The sequence below is a fragment of the Colletotrichum karsti genome, assembly GCF_011947395.1.
Source record: "Colletotrichum karsti strain CkLH20 chromosome Unknown Scaffold8, whole genome shotgun sequence".
NCBI lineage: Eukaryota > Fungi > Ascomycota > Sordariomycetes > Glomerellales > Glomerellaceae > Colletotrichum > Colletotrichum karsti.
This window is the reverse complement of record NW_024065908.1, coordinates 969,583-994,861: the sequence shown is the minus strand read 5'-3', so window position 1 is coordinate 994,861 and position 25,279 is coordinate 969,583. Positions and strand designations below refer to the sequence as shown.

Here is a 25,279-nt window from a genome sequence, read left to right as displayed (position 1 = left end):
CTCGAGGTATTCCTTCATATGGTATTCGCTACTGTTCCCGTCACAGCCAGCCGTTAGTCCACTTTGGTGGATAACCTGACCAACTACTGTCATACGCGATGAACGTATGGGAATTTATCACGCATTGCTTGGAAGAGCTGGCATCTGCTCTGTTTGTTGTACTAGGGACCTCGTGCATTAGAGCCCTCATATACTTCTCGGAATGCGATACCAAGACAGTGTAAGATAATCGAGCAGTATTCCGAACTCGCGGCAACATATCATCGGGATGAACAGGCGTGGCGACCTGAAGAATACCTCGCCACGAGCTTTCTCACTGGGAAATCATGCCGTTTCTCTTGCTGATGCCTCCATATAAATGGCAGTATACTGAGGCTTAGTAGCAACGGAATAGCGCAAGGCAAGTAAGATGGAAGCCATCTGTCTGTGCGAGATTGGTGCACAGCTCTTCGTAAATTTGAATCCGTCTGTACGCTAGCACAGAAGTCACGTCGAGAGCGACAGTTGTCTTAACAGCGAAGTTTGCCGTGTGGCATTGACGTCCTTTCCTGCTGTTGTCAAAGTATTCCACTGTGTCACATCTTCAGTAACAAGAAGCACTTCCTCAAGATGCACGTAGACAAGTACACACTCTCCTAGCCCTTCGTGATCTACCCGGCAAACATTGGATCGTATCTGAGAGTCCCGAGGAAACATGTCCGTCTTCCCGATTCATCTGTTGACTCGCATCGTTTCGACGCTGTTCGACGTTTTATAGCCACAGATTTAATTACTTTCGAACTCAAGTCCACCTCTCATGCGATGAGAGACAGGGACCCGTGGTTTGTCCCACGTCCTACCTCGTCGCTCTCTCCGCATCCCCTTACACCACTCTCCGCCGAAAGCCTCAGCTGTTCCTATAAATCTCAACTGAAATACCGGTTTGTGTGAGATGATCAGCATTCCGTCTCTGATAGCTTGTGCTGCCCAGTCCACGTGGACACTGCATCGTCGGAAACAATATCGTCGAACTTCATTCAAGTACGGCGTCGCCACCAAGCCAGGCGACGAGGGAGTCGTCGTTGTCATTCAGCATCGTCGGAGGAGTATTCGGGCCTTGAGTAAATGTTTGTCGATTCGAGCTCGTCGCTGTGCCGGCGCATTACTTGTGTCAAAGCTGATGTGGGCAGAACATCATCTGGGAAATGGCAGAGTTTCCAACACTGCTCTTGCAGCTGTTTCTAGAGGAAGCTTCTGTCAACTTGCCATAATTCGATATATATACATGTTGGAGAACCTTGTTAACTAAGAGCGCCATAACCTTGGAACGCCGTGATCCCCAAGGTTTCTGATGATAGGATATGGCCTACGTCCCCCTTGACCCATAACGGCATATCGAAGAGTTCACGAGGCAGTGTTCGTTCAATCGACATACAAACGAATAATATTAAGTCGTAGAAAGCCAACAACGCACTAGTGGTATAGTTCAAAAAACACAGCACCCAACCTCTCGTAATCCTAAAACGCCTTCTCCTCTTCGTCAAGTCATACCCGGTTATCCAAGGTCTTCTTCACCTCCTGCCCTTAGCAAAGGCCTCGACCTTGCCCATCAGACTCTTCAGCCCGACGCCCCGCTCGCAGTTACCCTCGAGCCAGGCCTCCATCTTCTCCCTGACGCCGCGCATGCTCTTCAACACCGGCATCCGCGCGTCTTCCTCCGCCGCGACGAACGAGCCCGGGTTGAGCAGCAGGTCGAAGCACTCGCTCCAGATCTCGGTCTGCCAGTAGCGCTTCAGGCTCTCGCGGACGCGGTACCTGCGGCCGGCGACGCCGATGCCGCCCTGGTCGCAGCGCACCGTCTCGATGTACTTGCCGAAGAGCAGGCAGTGGACGATGCCCGCGAGGCCGTGGTAGTCGATCTGCCAGGTCCAGGGTCGGCCCTCGCGCATCTCGGCGCAGTCCTGCGCGCTGGTCTTCCAGTCCGCGACGAAGCCGACGTCGGGCTCGAAGTTGCGCATGTCGATGCCGCGACCGAAGTCGATGAGGGTTACGCCTCGCGTGCTCCAGCCGCCGGAGCCGTCGGCGTGGTATTGTGCGTCGAGGGGGTGGCTGGTGGCGGTGCCGTCAAGGCGGAGGAGGCAGTTGTCGACCTTGAGATCGCCGTGGAGAACGCTGTGGGCGTGCAGAGACTCGGCGGTGCGGAAGAGCTCGATTGTGAAGAACATGGCCAACTGCTCGTCCATAACGGCTGATGGTTCGGCGCGGAAGAAGTTGACCACATCGAGAAGGCTGCCGTGAGGATGGAACGGCAGGAAGAGGAAACCCTCATCCTGGTAGAGATGAAACTCGTGGGCATACGAGAGTGAGGCGGATGCGCGGTGTTGGGGCCCAAGGCGAGTATGAGCAAGTCGCATCATGTGGAACTCCCAAGGCGACGGCGGAAGTTCCATCTTGAGTGCCTCCAGAGCAGTGCGGTGGTTCACGGCGAACGCACCCTTACCCATGGCGACGACGCCTTCCTCGTCCCCCTCATCGGCAGTCGAGTTCTCGACCAGGTAGACGGGAGCAAACGCACCAGCGCCAAGCTCCTTCCTGATTGTGTACTTGGTGGAGACGTCTGGGAACTCAATGGGCACCAGAGCACAAGCATTGCTCGTGCGGTCTCCCTTGGCCGCCTTGGATATGGCTTTGGCGAATTTCCGAATGTCGTTGCCCTTCTCGTACTTCTCGTCCCTGTGATCGTAGAATCCAGCATACGAGCTTAGGGGAGGGTGGATGTTGGAGAGAATTTCGTTTCTCACTGCATCATCAACAGGATTGCACTGGAGCTCCTTGATGATGGGTCCCTTCTGAGGCACCGACTTCGCGGGGGCAGCCTTTGGCTTTCCGAGGAGAGGCTGAGGAATCTTGACAGGACTGAACGCACTCAACACCTCCTGAAGCGGGCTGCTGGGCGGGTCCTGCATGTCGTCTTCTTCCTCATCGATGGTTGAGGCAGCATAATCTCGGCTGGGCGTCTCGTATTTCGCCTTGCGTTCTGTAAACGCGAGGGATGACTCGGTCCGCTCCGTAATTGGTGTCATGAAAGGAAGTCGGTTGTTGGCCACCTCGGCCGCGTCCCTAAACGGCCGTGTCCTAGGCTCATAATCCTCGGGCGGTATGGGAACGAACATTGTCTTTGTTCTGGGCGGGTAGTCTTCATCCTCGTCTTCCTCGCCTTGCGAGTCCCTTGCGTCTTGTGAAGCCGTGTGATCGTCTGACAAAGGGCCAGTTGGCTCGGCGTAGTTCGGATCCATCAGATCGGAAACCTGAGTGTTATCCACCTCAGCTTCTGTCACGTCTCCGTTGACATCAGGCACATGCTTCCGCGTTGAGAAGTCGGACCACTCGCTGATGCTCTTCGCATCGGATTGCTCATCCTCGTCACCTTCGTCCGCTTCATCTTCCATGTCTACTTGACGGGTTGTCATGGTGCTCTCGGCTTCGGTGTAGTCGCCGTCGGTTTCGTAGTCGTCCTCATCATCATCACTTTCTTCCTCTTCCTCCTCTTCTCCAGGTGAAGCTTGAAGGGGCTGGTTGAAGATCTCATAAATCTCATCGGTGGCAGCCTTGGTATGGATGGTCATCGTTGGCTCGGACGTGTTTCTCTTCTTGAGCTTCGGTCTGGAGGGCGAGTCCAGGTTCGCCTTGACTTTGTGGTTGTTAGTGGTCGCTCGAACTTGAAGATGTGTTCAACGTACTGATTTGTGTCTCGTTGACCTCCATCACCTTCTTCTTCTTGGTTTTCCCCTTCTCTTTGATGATGGCGCCGTTCTCGTCCATCATTACCGTTTCTGTGCGCACCGCTAGCTTTTCCTGCATCATGTGTCCAAGGTCGTCAATCGCCGAATTCTCCGAGGTCATCACTTCAGGTACGGTATTTTCTGTGAGCGGCTCATCATCCCAACTCCGCCCCAGCCAGCCACGGTTCATTGCCCAAATCTCCTCGAAGGCAAGCTCAGAGCCAGGCTCTTCGGGAGTAGGGTACACGGCCTCCAAGCGAACAAAGATACGTTCCTTCTTGCCACTAACAGGATTCACTACTATCTGATTCTTGGACGGCACGAGGGTTATATGAGACTTAGTCATCTGAGCTCGTGATTGTGATCGTGATGGAGGTTGCTGCGCTTTGGGCTGCAACTGAGACTGAAATACAAGAACGCCATAAAGCCACCGATTAGTCCTATAATCATCAACATCTGGGCAAAGGGAAGTGCAAAGGAACCCAGTACATACCGTATCCCTGAAAATCGCCATCTTGGGAGCAGTGCTCTTCTTGCCACCCGCCTTCAATGTCTCGCCAGCCCACGGCTTGGGCTCCATCACGTTCTCCTTCTTCCTGTCGGCCAGCGAGCCAATGCTGTCCCAGCCCTTGGATCCAGCTCCGTGAGCCGAGAGTACCGGGGGAGCGGCATCGGCATCTGAGAAGATGGCCATCTTGGCCTTTCCAGGCTTTGAGGCAGGTCCGCCAACTCCGTGGTTCGGGCGGGGCGCCTGGGGGTCTGCGGCGGCAGCGCGGGCTGCGGCGAAAGGATCGATCTTTGCGGCCAGAGCGGGTCGCATCGTGGGAAGTGCTGGTGATGAGGGTCTGACGGCCTCCTCTGGCTGTTGTGCGAGTCTCTGCTCGAATTCTTTGAACTTGCGTACCAAGCGCTGAACGGGTCTGGCTTCGCGCTCAATACCCAGCTTGTAGACCTCCTCGGCCTGATTCCACCTCCCGGCACCTTCAAGCCAGGCAGCATACTCTTCGTAGAAAAGAGCAAGGCCCTCGCCCATGTTGTGTCGTGACAGGAAAAGGAAGGTCTCGCGGGGAGAGTCGGCGAAGAACTGAATGTAGAGTACCCACAGCTTGAGGTATCTCGGGTCGTCCTTGTACTGTGCCGAGCCGATGAAGGCTTTGGTAGCGCGCTCCAGCAGAGTGTGAAGCTGGGAAGCAGGTGTGGCCTGGGCCGAGGGGTACGCATCAAAGGTCCAGCGCACATAACGGTCGAAGATGTCGAGAGGGTCGTCCGACTCGGAGATGTTGTCGATCTCCGCCTCGTACTCGGCGCGGATGCAGTCGTTCACATCTTGAGTGTTTGATGGCGTCGGCGTGTCGAGCTTGTGCAGGGGAGAGGGTGAGAAGAGTTGGGCCAGCTTTTTAGCAGAACGTCCACTGGGCAGCGCTTGAATGTTTTCTTTTTGCGCTTCGATGATGTCGAAATTGATGAGGTCGTCGGAGGCTGCCATGGTTAGTATCGTCGCGGCAGGTCGCGCGCGCGTCTCCGGTTGTGTTGGTGCTGTGATGTGTATTGTTTGACGCTTTGGGCAGTGGGGGAAGAGGAGGGATTGAAATGGATGTTTAGTGTTGTGGTGATCTCGATAACGATAACAGAGCAGCCAGGGGAATATACGGGGCGTTGTCGGGGCAACGGTAGCCTGCGATTATGTAACGAAGAATTGCCAGTCTCCACATCGCTTACTAAGGTAGGTTCATTGGGGCGTTGTAATGTGGGGCCATGCAGTACAGTGTAGGTAGGACGTGGACGGGAGAGGAGGTATCAACACCACCACAACCATCTCGTTCTCAGGCAAGGAAGGCACAGGAGCAGGACCTCCTGCTTCTGTTCCTGACTCAAAAGAAGAGTGAGAAGAATCTGCTGCAGGTGCATACAAACAAAGACCAGAGGTGAAACTGATGGTAATCACCCCCACTATCCTCCCATGATGCAACCACCCGTGTGAAGGAGGCAGAGATAGGTAGGTATGTAGGGTGCCTGCCTCTGCCTACCTTACCTGACCACACCAACAAAGCGCAAACTTCCAGTTTGGGAGAGAGCAAACGCTTCCCGCGCAAATGCAGAGATGGCTCTAGAATTCCCATCCCGAGAAAAACTTTCAACCTGACCATATCAGACAACTGTGCCCAGGACGCCGCTCTTCAACCCTCCGCTTCCGCTTCCACTTCCACTTCCATTTCCATTTCCACCTGAACTCCATCGCCATCGAGGTGAACAAGACAACCGCTATGGCGCTACATCCTCAGTCTGAGGAGCGCAGTGTCGACGAAAATCAAGCGATCTCCGGAAGTGTCTCAACCACGCAGAAGGGCGACAACTGTGACAACGACCAGCGAGCTGACATGACCGACAAATCCGTGGGCGATTCCCAGATTGACCAGTCGTCGTCAAATGAATCGAACATCAACAGCGTCCACCAGAAGGACTCGAAATCCGTGAACTTCTTGCCCGGATTACGTGATCTTTCTATGAATCCTGACTGCTTTTGGGCCTCACCGGTTGAGCCCGAAGATGATTGCAGCCAAGTCATCGATCTCGATACCGAAGAGAAGACCTCTCGACAATTGACCACCTCTCCAATTCTATCTCTTTCCAACGAAGTTATGAACTCGATCTTCAACGCATTCGATGTTGACCCCAAGCTGCCAAACCTTACCGTCAGGGCGGCGACCCCGAAGTGTCAAGAACTGTTTCGTCAAACCACGCGATTCTCATTGTGGTCGCTTTCCAGCACTTGCCGTGCTCTTCAACTCGTCAGCCAGCAGCGACTTTTCTCCAACATCCATAACGAGAGTGGCAAACGCGCCGGCTTATTGTTGCGATCTCTTGTCGAGTTCCCCCGTCTCCGCGCCTACGTCAAACAACTCGACTTGAGATTTTCTCTGGACGACGGAGGAGAGTGCGAGGATGGCCTCTATGGATGTCTTGATCTCGATTTGAGCAAGATACCAAGTTTCCATGCCAGCGTCGTCAAACGCTCTGGTATCCTTGACGATAAGGGGGCCATAAGACCGGGACCGGTCGAGGACGTCTTCCAGACCCTCATTGGCCTCATGTTGTCTCTCACAACAAACCTCGAGACTTTAACGCTCGGCTTCGACGTCCGTCACGATCGAGACTATATCGACGACACAGGCAACGGAGTCGAGTCCTTTCTCTCACTCTTTCGCGGAGTCGACACAACCTGTGAGGCCATTGGAGGCCTCTTAGTTTCCGACAACTTCGTGGCTGACAACAACACCAACGACAACACTGCCACAAAGGCAATGCACCATCGTCAACATCAACTCCTTCCCTGCTTGCGAAGTCTTGATATGCACCACCAAAAGGGATGCTTCGACTTCATCCACAGCGCTGTTCGACCCAGACTCTGGCCGTTCAATCTGCCCAGCTTACTTGCGTTGCCTTCCCTGTTATCCCTGACAACCTTTTCCGACACCACTCAGTGGGGATACCTCGACGAGATCACATGGTCTGAGCCCTTCTTCGCACTCGAGACACTCTCTTTTCACCATGAGACGATGCCGGGATCCGCCCTGTGCTGTATCTTGCGGCGTTGTCCCAATCTAAGGGCCCTTGAGATCGATCTTGACTGCGACGACCCAGGCCCCATTGACGAGTACGGTGGTTTCCGAGGAAGCAAAGAAACTGCCCGGATATCAGACGCCATTCCCAACAGCTGCCCGCGTCTCCGCTCGCTCACTTTGCTGACCAAGACGAACCCGAGATTCTTTTTCCGTGATGAACCAAACTCCGACTGGCTGGCGGGCATGGCCGAACTCACCGACCTGCGCACCAATGTCCCCTGTCTTTTCAAAGACCCGGGCGACATGATGACTGCCGACATCTGCGACCGTCTTCCACCAAACTTGGAGAGACTGTCGCTTGATGATATCTGGACCATGGATGACAGAGTGTCATCTCTTGGACACTGGATCGAATCAGGACCTGATGGGTACCTTCTACGCGACTTAAACGCTCTTGATGCTAGTGCGCAGCCATTTGCCATCATGCTCTCCCTCCTGGCGTCATCTCGAATGGCAGGTAAATTGCCAAGTCTGCGAACTGTCTCTGTCAAGTCTCCCATTTTCGAGAAGGATACTGGAAAGTCTGCGCAGCACTTGGCTGAAGCTTTTGCTGTGGCCGGAATGAAGTTTGAGGTCATCCCCTTCTTAGTTTGGCCTCGTCCCGAGAGAATCGGCGTTGACGCGTGGTCGTTTCGCCGGGCTGAGAAGAGACGGCAGCCTGGACGCCACATCAAGTGGATGGAGGTGAACGTTGATGGCATGTGGTGCCGCATGCGCATTGATAGATATCGGGAATGGCAGTCAGAGAAGAGAAAGACTCATGTTATGGGTTAAAGACGAAAACATCATGTCAGACAGGAAGACTTACGAGCTGTTCACCGCAATTGTAGCTTGATCATTCGTTCTGCTTTGTGATTGTTGACCGAAGCTCGTCGTCCGGACCATGGCCCGATGCCGCGACGCTCGGCGATGTGGAGCCACCGTGCCGAAGGATTGCCCGAGTTCAAGTTCGGATGTAAACATGCACTGAGGCGGTGCACGATAAGATCAAAAGAACACCTGCAGCGGACGTCTCAACCACGTTTCGTCATCCCCATGGTTTCCATTATCCCGGCCACGAGGCCGATCATAGGGTGGAATACAGTTCGTGGACGAGCGCCGTGCCTTCAGATGATTCTGAAACCGGGTTGGCATCGTCCACGTCGCGCAGGTCTGCTTGCAAGACGCCCGCATACTACATAAAACGATGAAACGCTTAGGTTCAACGTTATGTACATATTGAAATCAAGTACCTCATGGCAGCACGCCAGAAGACTTTTCTTGTTTCTTCGGCGGAGAATTTAGAGCACATGCTGTTTCTTCCCCAGACAAACGGATCGACGCTGCATTCTCGGTAATCAACTCCACCCAACATCGACGACGATGAAGCCCGAAACGGAAGACAGCCAGCCCTTTCTAGGCTTCCGAGATGACCCCACGAAGAGAAGTTCCGCGGAAGACGAGGAGAGCGGGGGGAACGAGAACGCCATCCTGCACCAGCAGCACGCGCTGAAGACGTCGCGCACGCGGAGGTATCTACGGGACTTCCTCGTCTTCCTGGCGACGTCGCTGGTCTGGGTTTTGGCGTTCTCGTTCCTGCCTGGACCCCAGGCCCCGACAGACTCGCCGAGTCCCGCCATGCCGACGCCGCCGCCGTCGATGTCCTCGCCCTCGAAGGGTCTCCCGTCGCCGCTCCCGCAGGTGGGACAGGACGGCAAGGCGGGCAGCACCGTACCGGGACCGGACTTCATTGCGCTGACGCACAATGTGACTTCTGGCGCGCAGTTGGTCAGCTGTGGAAACTCGACGCAGGAGGCGAAGAAGAATGGGTGCTGGTACGATACGCTGCTGAATCACTGGGTGCCGGCGCCGTGCTATGATCGGGAGTTTGAGCAAGAGTACATGGACGACGATACATGGCATGCGTATGCTGAGTAAGTTTACTACCATCTCGCTAGCATCTGTGAGAATTGTGGCTGATCAGTGATGTACCCGCAGCGTCAACCTCACGCAACGCCTGACCCGCGAAGAGATGGGCGACCACGATTCGTACTACACCTCGATCGAGGACCACGTCAACCACTGCTCGATGCTGTGGAAGAAGCAGTTCTGGACACTGTTCGAGGAGAGGAGGACCTTCGATGCTGTCATCGTCAACAATTATCACACGGAACACTGCGCGGACTTCCTGAAGGATATCTACGGATCGAACCGAACTGAGCCGACGTTCGTCAAGGTCGCGTACTCTGCGTGTTGGGTGAGGCCAGGGGAGGGCAAGCACATGAACTGATTATGGTGAGAGGCGAAGAGGCGCCTGGCACGAGATACAGCATTCACTCACCAGGACTTTACGACTCCAATGGTCCCTTGTGGAGGTGGCTGCTCTCGACGCTATTGGATCTTGAAGCGAGCCACGAAGCCTTGCATTTGTAAGGTCGTCATGGCTCAATATTGGCACAGCGTTGGCGTTTTTGTGATGTTTGTGGAAGGGTTGAGCGTGAAAATGAATTCAGACGAAGGGTAGCTCAAAGTTTGCAGATACTGAAGCCAAATCAACAAAAAATACTCCTCAAAGCCCTCCAGACTGCACGGGAACCCTGAAAGACTATTGTGGTCAGACGCAGGTCCTGTCCAAGATGAACTTCGTCTGCTCTCGGGATTCAAGCAAAGATGCTCTTGGTCTGAATGACGGCCCTAGCTTCGACGTTGGCATGAACGTGTTGGCGATGCGCTTTGCTTCGATAACCGATTGGTGTAGGCTCCGCGTCAACAGACTCTAGGCAAACTTCAGCTTGTCTAATGCGTCTAGTCTAATATCATACATGGAATGTTTTCATAGAGCTTCAGAATAGGCTTGTTGCATTCAGATACTCCGATGGAATCTGTATTGCTCGGCTGACGCTGGACTAGAGCAATAGTTTCAGCGATCACACCCAGTCACCTCAGTACTGCATCATGGCCGCAAAGGTTATCGCCATTGCAGCCAATATTGCTTTGGAAATTGTTGTAAGTTCGAAGTTGAATTGAAAATTACTCTCTCAATTCAACACTGCAGGACATCGAGTAACCTGGGGAGAGGCCGTTCCTGAGCTGAGATGAGACATCCTGCTCAGAACTTCAACAATGAAAAGGGCCATATTCTATTTCTTCGCATTCCTCCCGTTCAGTTTCGGCCTAATTCGTAATGATCCCCAATCTTTTGAGGAATACCCAGGAGGCTATGTGCAACGCTCTTCAGATACTTGGTATGGAAGACGTCAACGACTTCAAAGGGAGTCCCCTCTGGCGGCACCTCATTTGTCTAGCGTCAGCCACCGTTGCCGTCTTTACCGATCCACGTGTGCTGCCGGGGACCCGACTCTTCGTTCCAAAATTCCTCAGGAACGCCCGCCTTAGCATAGGGGATCAATCTATTGGTTGCCTTCGGAGGTGCACCGGTGGAATAACGGAGTGAATCCGGAACCAGGCGCCGAGAACTTCAGTCGGTCGGACTACGGACGAACAAGCTTTCGCCGCGCCGGGACAACCCGCTGCACGTCTGACTTCTCCCTCAAGACAGATCGTCGATCTGTAGTAAAAATGATTGCTTTCCTGTCATGACTGATCAGCTACTCGTTGAGATGATCCGAAGCTCTACTCTGGGTGAGCTCAGGAAACACTCACGATGAAGCGATTCCTAGGGAACGTATGGACTGGGTCGGAAGTTGAGTCAAACGACAGCAAAGCAAGAGCAACTGAAAGCACCTTCACTTTGATGTGAGTAGGTCAGCTAAATTTCTGACATCTTGAAACAAAGGGACTCGAATCTCCTAGACTTCTCATCATCATTGGCGTGACACGGAATGCGCCCCGAAGCGCTAGGACGGTAAGCACTTTAGTACTAATGCGGCCAACAACGTCGTAAGTATTAATAGGGGTTGAAATCGTCTTTGCTCCAAGCCCTTGCAGCTTTGATATTCTCTTCATCCATTAGATGAGTCGTCTATTACTCTCAACATCATATCAGGAATCATCATGCGCGTTCTCATCAGCGGAGCTGGCGTCGCCGGTCCAACCTTGGCTTGGTTCCTCGCGAGAACCGGCGCCCGCGTCACCATCCTCGAGAAAAGCTCTTCTCTCCTCAGACAGGGGCACAACATCGACGTCAACTATGGAGCCATCAAAGTCATCAGGAAGATGGGACTCATAGACGAATTGAAAAGGTGGAACACGACGGAGAAGGGCACCAAGCTCATCGATTCCCAGGGAAAGCCCTTCGCCCCCTTCCCTGTCAAGAGCGGCTCAGCCAGCCCTACATCCGAATTCGAGATTCTCCGAGGGGACTTAGCATGGTTTCTTTACGAGGCTACGAAGAATCACCCGAACGTGGAGTATCTCTTCGGCGTCACCAGCAAAGAAGTCCTCTCCAACGACGAGAAGTCCGTCAAGGTGGAGCTGAGCAACGGCGAGGTGAACGAGTACGACGTTCTCGTCGCAGCGGACGGACAGTGGTCCCGGATCAGGAAGCAGTGCTTCCCGCAGGACTCCGTGACGGTGGTCGATAAGGACATGTACGTCGTGTACTCGACCATTCCGCGTCTGCCGCAAGACGACGACTGGTGGAACGTCTTTGTTGGTCTCGGGTCCCGAATCGTCACGTTGCGCCCCGATCCTCACGGAACCATCAGAGCCATGTTTACCCGCATGCCTCTGAACGACGCACAGCGACGCTTGTGGCAAGAGGCGACCAGAAGCGACAGGAAGACGCAGCAGGAACTCGTCAGGAGGGAGTTCGCGGACGCAGGGTGGCAGGCGCTGAGGATGTTGGATGCGATGGAGCAGTCTGAGGATTACTATTTCCAGGCTATCCAGCAGATCAAGATGAAGAAGTGGTCCACTGGAAGAGTGGTATGTCTGGGCGACGCGGCGTGGACGCCCTCGCCTTTGACGGGCATGGGGTGCTCATTGGCCATCTCAGGGGCGTATGTTCTCGCGGGAGAGTTGGGCAACTTGGCACAGGGCGAACATCCAGGCAAGGCGTTTGATGAGTTTGAGAACAAGTTGAGGGAATATGTTGAGGAGACGCAGAATATCCCGTGGTTCTTTCCTGCTTTCATGCACCCTGATCCGGCGTGGAAGAGGTGGGTGCTGCAGTCGTTTTTGGCGGGAATGTCGAGGCTTGTTACGTTCCCTTGGTTTGCGAAGAAGTTTTCGGATGATACCAGTGTTGAGGATTCAGACTTCAAGCTGCCGGAGTACTCTAAGTTCGAGGTCGGGGAAGTTGCGAAATGAAGTGGTTGTTGACAAAATTCATATTCAGATCTCACCCCTTAACTCCTTGTCGTTTGACAAATATCCTACTCAATTCTCGAGCTCACGATTGATATTTTCTCGTAGATGTGATCTTATTTTTCCCATGTAGTCTAGATATCTATACAATCTAACATGCCTGAGAAGCAACCTCACAGGGGCCACTTCCCGTTCTTCTTCATATCCTCTCTTACGGTCCTCCATGTCTCAACATCAATGTTGTACACACATCCGATAGTGTTCTCATCATAACTCGTCACCCCAATCGTCTCGATATGCCCCAGTCCCATAGACGCCATCAGCGCCCTCCACGGCCTATTCTTCTCATCCGTCTCGACGCGAACAACTTTACACCCGAGCTCCTCGACCGCATACTCGACCTTGGCGCACAGGGTCTCCCGTCCGTACCCCTTGCCCCAGTGCCGATGGTCGAGAACGACGCCAGTATCAGTGAGATACGGACGACCCCCAACCTCGTCCTCCCCCTCCTGTTTCGCGACGGACTTGCCATCCGCGTCCTCGAAGCAGTTGTACCCGCCCTGTCCGATGACTTCGCCCGTTTCGCGGAGGGTGACCATCATGAAGGCGTTCTTTCCGGCAGCGGTAAGTGGCTTCCAGCGTTCGATGCGGCCTTTCATGACTTCGGGCGAGATGTCGGGCTGGACGGTGTCGTACGGCTGGTTTTCGGGAGTTGAGAAGAGGGTGTACAGCGCTTCGGCATCTTCGGGGACTCCGCTGCGGATGATGAGGCGTGGAGTTGTTATTTTGTAGGCTTCTTGGGGGAAAGGGGCCGTCATTTTGAAGACTGTATTGGGATTCCCAATATGAATTGTGTTGTGCGTGGAATGTTTGAATGAAGCTGATGAGTTTAGAGTTGATGTAAGTGCCGGTATGAGTGGTGATGTGAGTGATGGTGTAAGTGTTGAGTGCTGAATGAGAGCTGAGATGAGTGCTGAGACGAATTCTTGAAGTGAGGCACACTGCCATAAATAATATTTCTATCAATCTAGTGAACGAGTCGTCGACAAATATTCATGTTAAACCTCTCATAATTCTGCAACGTGTGACTCACGAGAAGTAGAAATCCTACATGAAAAAGAATCTCATTCATGAAAGCGACGCTGGGGGTCTCCTGGTCACCTTCCCGATTTGCTGGAAGAACGGGCTTTACAGTGGCTGAACGGGCGTACGTATGACTCTGAAGCCAACCACAGCGGTGCAGCAATCCTCTAGCGCGTTTCCTGCACGATTTGGCCTCAGTTGACAAGGGTTGTGGTCTTGAAATTTTTCCTCTCCAACTTCACAATTTTCCATTCAGCCCGCATCACGACATGGCCTCTTCCCTTGTGAGCGCGATATTGGAAATAGGAGGTATGATTCTAGAGTTGCTTGACTCGTCTCACTATGCTAATATTTTCTCCAAGATGACTCACCTGCGTACATGTTATCGTGAACACCAAGTCAACCTCTACTGTCGAGAAACGAAAGTAGCTGCTGCTCATCTCGAACAAGCCTCAATTGAGTGGGACAATGCTGTTGCTGTATGTGATCACAACCACTTACAGACAAAGTGCGTTAGGACCGCACCGATAAAGCTTCCACTGCTCCATATCTTACCGCAAATCTGCAAATCAAACTGAGGGGCCCCTCGAGCTTAATAACTGGAAAGACTGGAGTTAGGTTTGCTCCCACTACTCGATATCAATAAAGTTCATCCTGTCATCCCCCTCGCAGTGAACCACTTACTCAAGATCTCGTGGGCAAGCAGTTGTTTCTGGTCCGTGGGAGTCGACCGCGATGACCCATGTGCGGTGCATAGAACTCGGCCAGCCATGACCTGGTTACTGAATGAGCGGCACTTCAAAAGTGATTCTAATATAGGAAACGTCGGACATCACGATCATCCACATATTTGAAGCATCACGCTTCTGCGTCTCACTAGCGGAGGGAACGACAGAAGCCGTGGTGAGGTTTCGAGTTGCAGTCGGGCCCACTAACATTATCAACACACTTCACTCGTTATGTTGAAGTAGTTTGATTTTCATACCAATCTTGTAGGGTTTTCTTCATACGATTTTGACTTGAACAACTTGAAAAGTCGACGAATATCAAAATAGACGATTACATGGCTCATAGCTAAAGGGCTGACGCAGACTTCAGCTGGCTGCTGTGCCGTCTAAGCAGACATGCAGGAGTGACAGAATTTATGGGGTGGCATGTCTGTGAAAGGGGCAACCCGGAATCTCGGCCGCGGCCAAGGCCCGGGATTAGACCAGTTCAGGAACGAAAGCACCAGAACGACGGCCTGGTGGTGGGATGCAGAACAGCATGGAGCCGTAGTCTTTAAGTGTGCACTGAAAATGAGAGTCAACACGGTTGACTAAGAGAAAGCTCAGCAGCGAAGCAGCGCTGATGGGTCAAACGCTGGCCAGATGGTTGTTTCAGCGTCATGCGATGACGACGTTGTGCCGCAGTCAGCGGCTGATGGTGCTGGACCCTGCGTCTCCATTTGCCCGGACAACCCTGAAGTGTCCCCAAATGCGAGATCCAACTGCCCCCAGAGACTTCTCCGCCTGCTTTTTCCTTTCTCGTCCACACTTCCATCAGCCCAAATCTTCCCCCACCGCAATATGGCAGCTCCCGCCCTCAATCTATTAATTCCCCTTAGTCTCGACCTTATTCACGAAGCTTGTCTCAAAAGCGAGTACCGAGCAAGCTGAAGGACTGTCCCTCGGGCTCCGAACAACGTTATCGAGGGAGCATCCAGATCCACCGTCCAGGGCATGGAAACGGGATCCCAATCACCTTAAATCACGGCTGGCCAACTTTCCAGTCAACTCCAGCCTCAATCATGGGGCAATGGTCTGGAACTGGCTGGGACGACTCCATCTCAGCCGGTCTGACATCGCGGAGAACCCGCTGGACTAAATACGCGAGGAGGGCGAAGCTGGAAGCGAAGAGAGGAGAGATCCTGTCACTGGGCTCCTGGGCGTTACGCATTCGTCTCAGGCCGGATGGATGATGGACCGTCTGAACTTCTCCCGCTGCTAAAAGCTGCCATCGGAGGTTCGCCGCCGCCGCCGCCTTCCACACGTGTAGGTGCCATCTCGGGCGATGCGACTGGGCGGCTCTGTCAACGTTGAGGGGGGGCACATAAGGCCCATTAATGGCCATGATGGACCATCTCAAAAGGGGCCTGAAACGCGGCTGTAGCCCCGTTTTCGTCTGGACTCCCAGCGACATCTGCCCATTGCTACCACAACCTGGAAGCCAACGCGACGCAACCCTATACAACGGGACGGAACCGCCCTGTCGCCTCGAGCCTAAACATCCCTTGCTTTTGAAGTGGACAGGCCTCTCGGCAAAGTAAGAAGGGTGGTCGCCATACTGGCTCCCCACGGAGAAGACTCGGTCTTGCACACCACCAACACCTCCGTGTACCCACTGCCATCTCCACCCACGCGACGGCATCCGTTCCAGAAGATCGTCGGAGCTGCGGACGGGATCTGTGCTTGGAGTTCTTCTTGGCTACACGCAATATTTTGCAGATGAGAAACAATTGAGCCTGGCACGAAGCCAGCCCATGTCGCTAACCACGGAGAGACTCGACGAGGCGACAGTGGAGAGCGTTCCCAGCTGCGCCCAGCGTAACCTGGTTCCTGAGAGAGGCATCACCAAAGCGCTTACACATTCTCGACCGCAAACCATGCTCACCACCCCTTTGCCCCTTGTCGAAACAAGCTCTACCCTGGAAGAAACTCGTCTTGTCATCCTCAACGGGGAGGGAAGTCAACTCGAACCTTAGCAACCATGTCAAGCCCGTTATAAAACTTAATAGGCTCGCTCTTCGGGTAAAAACAGGCCTCCCTGTGCTCCTCCCGTTTGGATCGCTCGCTCACACTTTCCTTTCGTCGAATTCTTCCCAGCCGGTCTGTTTCTCTTCGGCCCAAACCTCTTTCGTTCCCTTCAACACGGTGCTGGACACATTTGTTCATTCTAATCCAATTTTTTGACTTTTATTCTTTCTTTCGATTCATTCGCAAAGCAATCAACCATGTCTACCTCTATGAAGGCCTTGGTGGCCTCCACCCTGTTGGCGATGGCCTCAGCTCAAGGTGTTATTCTCAAGGCGCAGGGCAAGGGCGCTGCCAGTTTGCCTTTCCAAGGTAAGACTTCATGACGATGATTCATCAGTGCGGCAGATGGGAATGAATCAGGGGTCTAACATCGACTCAATAGTCAACACGAAGCAGGCCGATGCCAACATCATCAGCACTAAGGAGATCACCGATAACGTCGTCAACGAATGCGGTCGTACCATTCTCGGCGGCAACATCGATATCGGCGAGAACACCGAGAACCAGTTGGCCGCGAAGACCGTCACCCAGGTCACGAAGGGTAGCACCGTCGACATCCAGATCGCCCAAGTCAGCCAAGACGGCGCCGGACCTTACACCTGCGATCTCGACCAGACCAGCAACGCCAACGCCGCTTCGGGTCAGACCAAGCTTCAGATTCAAGAGGCCCAGCCTCAGAATGGCATCATCAACCTCAAGGTTCAGTTGCCGCAAGACATGGCATGCGTTGGAGGTACGTCTTTTCGACTCTTTGAGAGGGCAACTGGGAGGAATATCAGGTGATGCTAACACATGCTAGCCTCTACAGGAGATGTTTGCACCATTCGCTGCTTTAACGCCGCTGCCGCTGGTCCCTTTGGTGGTTGCGTCGCCATCCAGCAGACCGACACTACTCCCAAGCAGAACACTCCCCAGAACATCGCCACGGCTCAGGACCTCGAGGGTGTCTTGAAGAAGGTCCAGAAGAACACTGCGGATCTTCCCGCCGCCTTCAAGGCCAACGCAGAGGCAAAGTCTCAGTCGGAGCAGGGCGCCCTCGCTATTAAGGAGCTTCTCGGCAATAACGCCACATTGGAAGCCGCTGGTCCCGCCGGTAATGCCAACACCGGTAACAACAACGGCGGCGGAAACAACAACAATGGCAATGGTAACGGAAAGAACAATGGCAAGAACAACAACAACAACGGCAATGCGAACGGTAACGGCGGTGCCACGCGTGGCGGCGGTGCTGCCAAGGCCGGCAAGAACAACGGCGCCAACGCCGGTACCGGCAACGGCAATGCGAACACCGGAAACGCCAACGCGAACAACGGTAACGCGAACGGCGGTGCCACCCAAGGAGGCGGCGCTGCGAAGGCCGGCAAGAACACCAACGCCAACAACAACGCTGCCAACGGCAACAACGGCGCCAACGGCAACGCGAACGCTCAGACGGGAGGCAACGGCGGCAACGGTGGTAACGGACGTGGCCGCAACCAGAACAATAACAACAACAAGCGCGACCTCGCCCGTTCATTCGTGGCCAGGAGGAACCTTGCTCCCCAGAACTAAAGGGAGCTTAGATAAAGAGACGGGGTCTATTCCGCGCTCCGTTCTGGCCTCGGAAGGCAAATGTTTGAAAGCCTGTTCACACCACATATCCCAATATTTCTTGGTCGTTTAGTTTAGCGAAAATAAATCTTAAGAAGAGAGCCGTACAGCGTGTGTTACAGGAGGTGGAGTCTCCCTGTTTTGCGTGTGAGTGCTTTGTTAGGTGGACTGGCACACACACAAAAGTTGGACTAGGTTTATTGCATCCCGGTCGTGTAGTAGATGTAAAATCCGTTTAGAGAAAGACTATGAAAAAAAAAGAGAAAACTTTACGGAAGTCAACTTTGTTGCTGGCCCATGAGCCTATGAGAGTGAAAGAGGCGGGAGGAATGGGATGAATGTAGGGGGAGTATCCCGTCGGAGGATGTCAGGTACCGGCTCGGAGGTCGTTTCGGGACCGAGGGGCCTCGGATGAGAGTGGATGTCGTCCCTGAACTACACTTGATCTGAGCTTGGACGTATATGGCGACGACATGTGCTTTTTGGTGTACTGTGGCCATCTTCAATATGGGCGAAGCTTGAAGACCCTCTCTCTTGTTCCTTTTCTTTAAACAGGAGGTATGGGTGTTTTCTAAGAAGCGGTCGTCGACTTCTAGTCACATTCTAAAGCCGAGGCGCAATCGATAACCCATGAAAAGGGGTAAGTTGTATCGCTACAAAACTGGCAATTCTAAGCCAGACAGCACATCGTATTGATGATTTCGATTGAATTCAGTCTGTTCACGAGTTGGTGGATTGAAGTCTTTTCTACAAATGTCTCCAACGTTGTACCCAGACGCCTCACCGACCAGACAGGGTGTTCATTATGTGACCATCCAACTAAACTAACAAACTAGATTCGTGTATAAGCCAACTTTAGGAAGACATCTTGGCTACTTATTGCCCGAAAAAGGAAGAGGAAAGATGATGTGTGTGTCTCGTTATCCCAGCTCTAGACTTAACCAAGCTTCACTCATCTATAGAACAGCTTATGGCCAGCAGCTCTCTTGCTCAACCAACCAGTCTTATCCCATCCCACATCAAGCGTCACGCCAAGATCAAACTGCAATCTCTTGAGTTGGTTCAGCCGTTGACTAGACAGAACACCCTGAATACTGTCGCGTACCCAGTCAGCTTCGTCGTAGCCGCTGTAAAACCGCAACTTCTCCAGGGACTCCGGCAGAAGCGGTTCCAAGCTATCTTTTGTAATCGGAACAGTCTCGACGTTCTCACCACCTTCGTCGTCACTGTCGCCGATATTGTCCATCCCGCTAAGCTCATCCTCGCTCCCGAGCATGATATCCAGGGGCAACGTGAGATACTTCAGACGCTTCAGGGGCGTGAGGTCGCCGATCTTGCCATTCCATTCTCCCCCTTCATACGAGAAACATTCCGTGCAGTCAAGATCCAGTGTTTCGAGGTTCTGTCCGTGTTCCCGGAGGACCTTGCCGAAGTGATCAAAGTTGAGTTCGCTGTCGCCCACCGTGGCCGATCCCCAGTATATCGACAACGTCTGCAAGTCGGGACATGTGCGGAGGAGGTCGCCGACGCCGGCGGCTTCGGCGAGAGAGTTATCGAGGTACGCATGCCTCAGGGTGCTTATTGGTCGAGGTGTTTGCCTTGCCAGCTTGGTTTTGAGTTCCACGGCGCAGCCACGGAATATCTGCAGCTCCGGTAGGAGGAAGAGTTCCTGGATACCACCCAGCCGCACCGCGAACTCCGTGTCTTGATTGCTGATGCGGAACTCTCTCAGTTTGGAAAGCGGTTGGGAAGGTGGCAATGACGCGACCGAGCCGGGCTGCGGTTGTGACGCCAAAGTAGCCTCCCGCGGTGCGACAGATGCCTCTGTCCTCCGCTTCGCTGCATTGCGAATAATGGCTGGGAAGTGCTCGTCGAAGTTTCGGGTCTCGTAGTCGATCAGCCTCAAGTTGGGCAGCAGAATAGCGCAGTACGCGAACCAGATATCCGTCACGGAATCCTGCCATTCTTCGCCTTCGGGCACGCCCTTGATCGCGGCCTCGAGACCGTCTGGTACGAACGAAGCCCGCTCCAGTGTCTCGGAATAGTACGGGATGATTAGCTTGACGAACTCGTTACGGGACATGATGCCGTCCCCCATGAAGATGTACTGGACAAGCTCTCTGAGGTGAGTGTGCTTGTGGAGGGTATCTAGGAGACGTTTCTGATTGGCAGGGCTGATGAATGGCAGGCTGCGATAGAGGACCCGCTGAGCGAGGGGCAGGAACCGGGAGGAGGTTTGGCAGAGCCGGTTTAGTGCTTCGATTCCAGACCCATGGTGCGTGTATTTGATCTCGTGTGAGAAGTTTGACTCTCTGATGGGGTACTCGAGGTGGTCGAAGATGAGGGACCATACATGATCGGGAAGGTCTTGCATTTTGGAAGTTTGATGTTATTCAGAGATCGACGTATGAGTATTTGCTTGTTTAGCGATGAAATATCCAAGTGATGTGAATACTGTTGCTGTAGGGAGGCAGTTTAGGCAACAGAGCAAGGAGGCAACTTGAGACTCGAGCACGGTCAAAGGATGAATTATGTAAGATGAGATCCTTCGGTCACCTAGCCAACGATATTTAGCTTTGCGCTAAAACCACTGCCGTGGTATGTGGCAGACGTTTAATTTTCCGAATACTACGTAGGCAGTTTAACGAAAAGAACTCCAATTATGTAGGAAAGCTCAGCAAAGAGAACATGGAGGTCATGTTGGGCCAGTAGAGTCAAGAGAGTTGATCTTTTGTCAGAGGACGGTTACGCTTGAAACTACGTCGAAAAGAAGCAGATGTCATTAAAAGGCCCTGATTGGTTGTATTCTTCAATGATGTGATTGGGCCTCTAAAAACTCACATGTATGTGTATGTGAAGCCAAAATGGGTTGAACTAGTGATTCAACAACGCTGTAGTGTTCGAAACTTGCCAAAGTGGGCGAACGTTTCTCCAGGCAGTTAGACGAAGGCCGTGAAATCGTCTGATTGCAAATGAAACGTATTTGACAGCGGCTTACAAGAAAGATGCCACCGCCACCGTGCCTACTTGGCTATGAGAGCAGCCAATCAGAATCGCGGTGCGTATCGCCGTCATCTTCATCCTCCATGCCTCGGGATGACTTTCATACGGGACCAACAGCCAAGGAATGGATTGGTCGCCTTGTTTTCACGTTGTCCCACAAGGCGGCCGAATTCCTCCAATGATCGACCACATATGGAAACCCCTCATTGCCTAGACATCTCTGAGGTGTCATGTGGTGGGCAGCAGAGCGGCGCAGCACAGCCTGATTTCTCCCACGGAAAGAAATGGAAGAGGGAGCCTGTTCTTCCCGCTCTTTCAACTCGACAACGGTGCGAAAATCTCGTTAGTTCAGCTTCATTTTCGCCTTCACTCCTCAGTTGCTGTTCTTGGCTTGTCCAAGCGACTGAGATGCGCTGTCGAGATGTCCGACCCAGCAAAGTACACTGTGGGCTGGATATGCGCGATCAAAACCGAGTTTGTCGCCGCACAATCGTTCCTAGAGAAGAAGCATGAACCTCCCTCCTTCGTCGCCGCGCACGACAACAACAGCTACAAGCTCGGTCAAATCGGGAATCACAATGTGGTTATTGCAGTGCTACCTGATGGCGAGTATGGCACTAGCTCGGCAACGGCAGTTGCGCGGGACATGCTTCATACTTTTACCAACATCAGAATCGGACTTATGGTGGGCATTGGCGGCGGTGCTCCTACGTCGAAGAACGACATCCGGCTTGGCGACGTCGTCGTCAGCTCTCCGAAGAACGGCAACAGCGGTGTCTTTCAATACGACTTCGGCAAGACAATCCAAGAGCAAGCTTTCCAGCATACAAAGCACTTGGACCAACCCCCTACTTTCGTGAGGACAGCGGTTACGAGCCTACAAGCTGATCACGAATCAGAAGGCCATAACCTTCGAGACATCATTGATGGGATCCTCGACAAGAACAGGAGACTGAAGAAGTACAAGCGTCCAGAGCCTGGAACCGATGTTCTTTATCGTTCTAACGCTATCCACCCCGTCGGCGTCAACGACTGCCAATCTGAGTGCGGTACAAACCCAAACAAGATTGTCCCTCGCAAGCGTAGGGACGAGGACGAAGACGATGACCCAGCCATACACTATGGCCTCATCGCATCCGCAAACCAGCTTATGAAGGATGCCACTATCCGCGACCGTCTCGCAGCTGAGAAGGCCGTTCTTTGCTTTGAGATGGAAGCTGCTGGCCTGATGAACCACTTTCCTTGCTTGGTGATTCGGGGCGTCTGCGACTATTCCGACACTCATAAGAATGACATTTGGCGTGGCTACGCTGCAATGACAGCTGCAGCTTACGCGGCTGAGCTTTTGCGGCGCATACCTCAGAACAAGATTGAGGCAGAGAGGAAGATCGTCGATGCAATTGAATCAGGTTAGGAGCATACTACATTGAAAATCAACCGTAACTGATTGTTTCAAGTGCATAAAGGCATACAAGAGATCAAGGAGGTTCAAGACACAATGTATAGCGACCGGCAGGACGACAAACTCACCAATTGGCTGAATGCGCCAAATCCTGCAACCAACCACAACGCCGCCCGGAATTGCCGCCATGCAGGGTCGGGGACCTGGCTCCTGAATGATCACAGATATGTAGCATGGAAGCAAGAGCCAGGGAGCTTCCTTTGGCTACATGGCAAGGCAGGATGTGGGAAGACGATCTTGAGCTCGACCATCATCGACGACATTGCTCCATCCACTCTGGTATATTTCTACTTCTCTTTCAGCGACGAAGGGAAGCAGACTTTTGACAGCCTCGCTGGATCACTTGTACATCAACTTTGTCACAAACATCAAGATTCCAAAGCTTGTGTTGAAAACATGTGGAAACGATGCACAAGCGAGCATCAAGGAACTCGGCCAATATCTGGTCAGCTTTATGACTGCCTGGTAGAATCATTGACCAAAGGCAGCGAAGGAATCCACGTCGTCATTGACGCTCTTGACGAGTCGACAAACAGGGAAGACTCTCGGGGGGTGTTGGCATTCCTCAAGCGACTAAAGGAAGACACCAAGCAGAAATCCCATATTCTCGTAACAAGCCGAGCAGAACCAGATATTGAAAGGGCATTATCGCAGTGGTCGCTTAGAAGGGAAAGAATTTCTCTGCAAAACAGCAAACTCGACCAAGACATAGAGAGTTACATTGACGGTGAGCTGGGTCCGGGCGGAAGATTCGATAGGTGGCAGGGTAGACCCCAGATGTTGGACCAGATCAAATCATCGCTGTTAGAGAAGTCAGAACAGATGTAAGTTAAGTTTTGACACTGCTCAAAGAATGTGAAATATGCTGACAAGAAATAGGTTTCGATGGGTCTCTTGTCAGTTAGACTCATTGGCAAAGTGTTTCGATCCTGGGAGTCTTCAAAGAGAACTGTCTTCTTTGCCTCTAGGTCTTGATGAGACCTACCAGCGCATGATTCAGAGCATTCCGCCCGAGAGCAAAGACAAAGCCATTACACTCCTGCGATTTGTTCTATTCTCGGCGACGCCGCTCACTGTTGACGAGCTTGTCGATGCTGTCGCGGTCGACTTAAAAACACCTACCAAATTCGACCCAGACCTGAGAATGCCCGTCCCAGCCGAAATATGTCGCTTCTGCCCCGGCTTGGTTGTTGCTGAGAAAACTTTCGAAAGACGATCTGACTTCGATTGGGGGCCACGGAAGAAGAAAGTTCTCCGGATTCGGCTTGCGCACTATTCCGTCAAGGAGTTTTTGACGTCGGATCGACTTCAGGATGACCTCAGAGAAAAGATGAATTCTTCGATTTCGCAAGTGTCTCTTTCAGCAGTTTGCGTAGCTTATCTTTCTGCATTGGATGACACTGCGACAAGAAGAACGCATGAAAGCAAGAAGTCGTATCCTTTTGCCAGCTACTCTGCTCGGGAGTGGCTTCAGCTTGCGGCAAATGGCCCAGTCGACGGAAACGAACAATTCAACGACCTTGCCGTGAAATTTCTTTTGTCGCGCAAAGCGGCATATCACAGCTGGTTTCGACTTTTTAACCCTGATCATCCTGACGCGCAATCCAAGCGTTTCTATTTTTCTCGGTATGATAAGCCTATTCTCTCAACTACCAGGAATCCCGCCTAATTCAAATAGACCAGAAACACCTGCCCCAGGCCTTTACTATGCGTCTCTGTATGGCATAGTGCCTCTTGTTAAGACTTTGCTGTCCAATGAGGTAGACGTAAATGCGTATGGCGGCTCCTTCGGATACCCATTGCATGCTGCTGCCTCGAGAGGTCGAACAGAAGTAGTAAAGATTTTGCTCGAAGCAGGAGCCGACTTTAGTGGGAAATCTCCATGCGGCAGAAGTGCTTTATCTATTGCTACATCTAAGGGGCATTGGAAGATTGTGCAATGTCTGTTGAGTCAGATCACCGACAGAAAGGCCTTAGAACTTGCGAGACAAGATTGTCTCCTATCAGCTTGTTCAAGTGACGAGACGAGCATTGCTCGCCTCATCCTTGATGAGGGTGCCAAGGCGGATTCTGACGCCTTGGTGGCAGCGTGTTCGAGGGGGAACACGGAGCTCGTTCGCCTCATTCTCAGCAGCGGCGCCAGGGCTGGTTCTGACGCCTTTATAGCAGCGTGTTCCCGGGGCAGAGTAGATGTGGTTCGCCTGATACTCGACAACGAAGTTGATGTAAACAGACACGGTCTGTACGGCGTGCTCCCTCTTGCTTCGGCTTCATACAGTGGCCAGATTGAGATTGTATCTTTGCTTTTGGAGCATGGAGCAAGTTTACCACAAAAGCCCCAAGACCCTGATTTTCTACTCAAGCGCAGTGGTACCGACGAGTGGACTGCTTCCGACATAAATGCCGACATGTATTACCGATGTTATGGAACTCGACATGAGAGAGGGGGGCACTCGGACCACTACACGCTCGAGAGGGCTGCTTGCGAAGTAGCCAGCTACGAACCAAAAGCCAGCGTTGTTCGTATGATTTTGGAACACTTCGCTGAAGTTGACCCATACATTTGCGGCGCCGAACTCGAAGTTGCCATTTCCAAGGATGACATGGACTACGCCAGTGTTCTGCTCGAGAAATTCGTCGGCCGAAGTTTGTACAGTTACCAAGGGAGAGACGCCAACGCCTTAGGAGTTGCGTGCAGGCTTGGCAACTACGACT

At 52.8% G+C, this 25,279-nt stretch overlaps 8 protein-coding genes across 8 annotated transcripts; 5 read left to right on the top strand and 3 right to left on the bottom strand.

Annotated features, from left to right (window-relative positions):
• Positions 1 to 1,550: 1,550 nt before the first annotated feature.
• On the bottom strand, positions 1,551 to 5,247 carry CkaCkLH20_03419 (checkpoint protein kinase; the record flags this gene model as incomplete). Its single annotated transcript, XM_038886138.1, has 3 exons — positions 1,551 to 3,670; positions 3,720 to 4,107; positions 4,255 to 5,247. The coding sequence occupies 3 exons, from the start codon at positions 5,245 to 5,247 to the stop codon at positions 1,551 to 1,553; spliced, it is 3,501 nt and encodes a 1,166-aa protein (XP_038748647.1).
• A 670-nt stretch (positions 5,248 to 5,917) lies between these two features.
• CkaCkLH20_03418 (uncharacterized protein) lies at positions 5,918 to 8,158 on the top strand (the record flags this gene model as incomplete). Its single annotated transcript, XM_038886137.1, has 1 exon — positions 5,918 to 8,158. One exon carries the CDS (start codon positions 5,918 to 5,920, stop codon positions 8,156 to 8,158), a length of 2,241 nt encoding a protein of 746 aa, XP_038748646.1.
• A 588-nt stretch (positions 8,159 to 8,746) lies between these two features.
• On the top strand, positions 8,747 to 9,653 carry CkaCkLH20_03417 (uncharacterized protein; the record flags this gene model as incomplete). Its single annotated transcript, XM_038886136.1, has 2 exons — positions 8,747 to 9,297; positions 9,362 to 9,653. The coding sequence occupies 2 exons, from the start codon at positions 8,747 to 8,749 to the stop codon at positions 9,651 to 9,653; spliced, it is 843 nt and encodes a 280-aa protein (XP_038748645.1).
• A 1,724-nt stretch (positions 9,654 to 11,377) lies between these two features.
• On the top strand, positions 11,378 to 12,634 carry CkaCkLH20_03416 (oxidoreductase; the record flags this gene model as incomplete). The annotated part of the gene is made up of 1 exon (XM_038886135.1): positions 11,378 to 12,634. The coding sequence occupies one exon, from the start codon at positions 11,378 to 11,380 to the stop codon at positions 12,632 to 12,634; it is 1,257 nt and encodes a 418-aa protein (XP_038748644.1).
• A 170-nt stretch (positions 12,635 to 12,804) lies between these two features.
• On the bottom strand, positions 12,805 to 13,449 carry CkaCkLH20_03415 (gcn5-related n-acetyltransferase; the record flags this gene model as incomplete). Its single annotated transcript, XM_038886134.1, has 1 exon — positions 12,805 to 13,449. One exon carries the CDS (start codon positions 13,447 to 13,449, stop codon positions 12,805 to 12,807), a length of 645 nt encoding a protein of 214 aa, XP_038748643.1.
• A 3,257-nt stretch (positions 13,450 to 16,706) lies between these two features.
• On the top strand, positions 16,707 to 18,060 carry CkaCkLH20_03414 (GEgh16 protein; the record flags this gene model as incomplete). Its single annotated transcript, XM_038886133.1, has 3 exons — positions 16,707 to 16,818; positions 16,892 to 17,242; positions 17,309 to 18,060. The coding sequence occupies 3 exons, from the start codon at positions 16,707 to 16,709 to the stop codon at positions 18,058 to 18,060; spliced, it is 1,215 nt and encodes a 404-aa protein (XP_038748642.1).
• A 991-nt stretch (positions 18,061 to 19,051) lies between these two features.
• CkaCkLH20_03413 (uncharacterized protein) lies at positions 19,052 to 20,473 on the bottom strand (the record flags this gene model as incomplete). The annotated part of the gene is made up of 1 exon (XM_038886132.1): positions 19,052 to 20,473. One exon carries the CDS (start codon positions 20,471 to 20,473, stop codon positions 19,052 to 19,054), a length of 1,422 nt encoding a protein of 473 aa, XP_038748641.1.
• Positions 20,474 to 21,523: 1,050 nt separating this feature from the next.
• On the top strand, positions 21,524 to 22,516 carry CkaCkLH20_03412 (uncharacterized protein; the record flags this gene model as incomplete). Its single annotated transcript, XM_038886131.1, has 1 exon — positions 21,524 to 22,516. One exon carries the CDS (start codon positions 21,524 to 21,526, stop codon positions 22,514 to 22,516), a length of 993 nt encoding a protein of 330 aa, XP_038748640.1.
• Between the last annotated feature and the right edge of the window lie 2,763 nt (positions 22,517 to 25,279).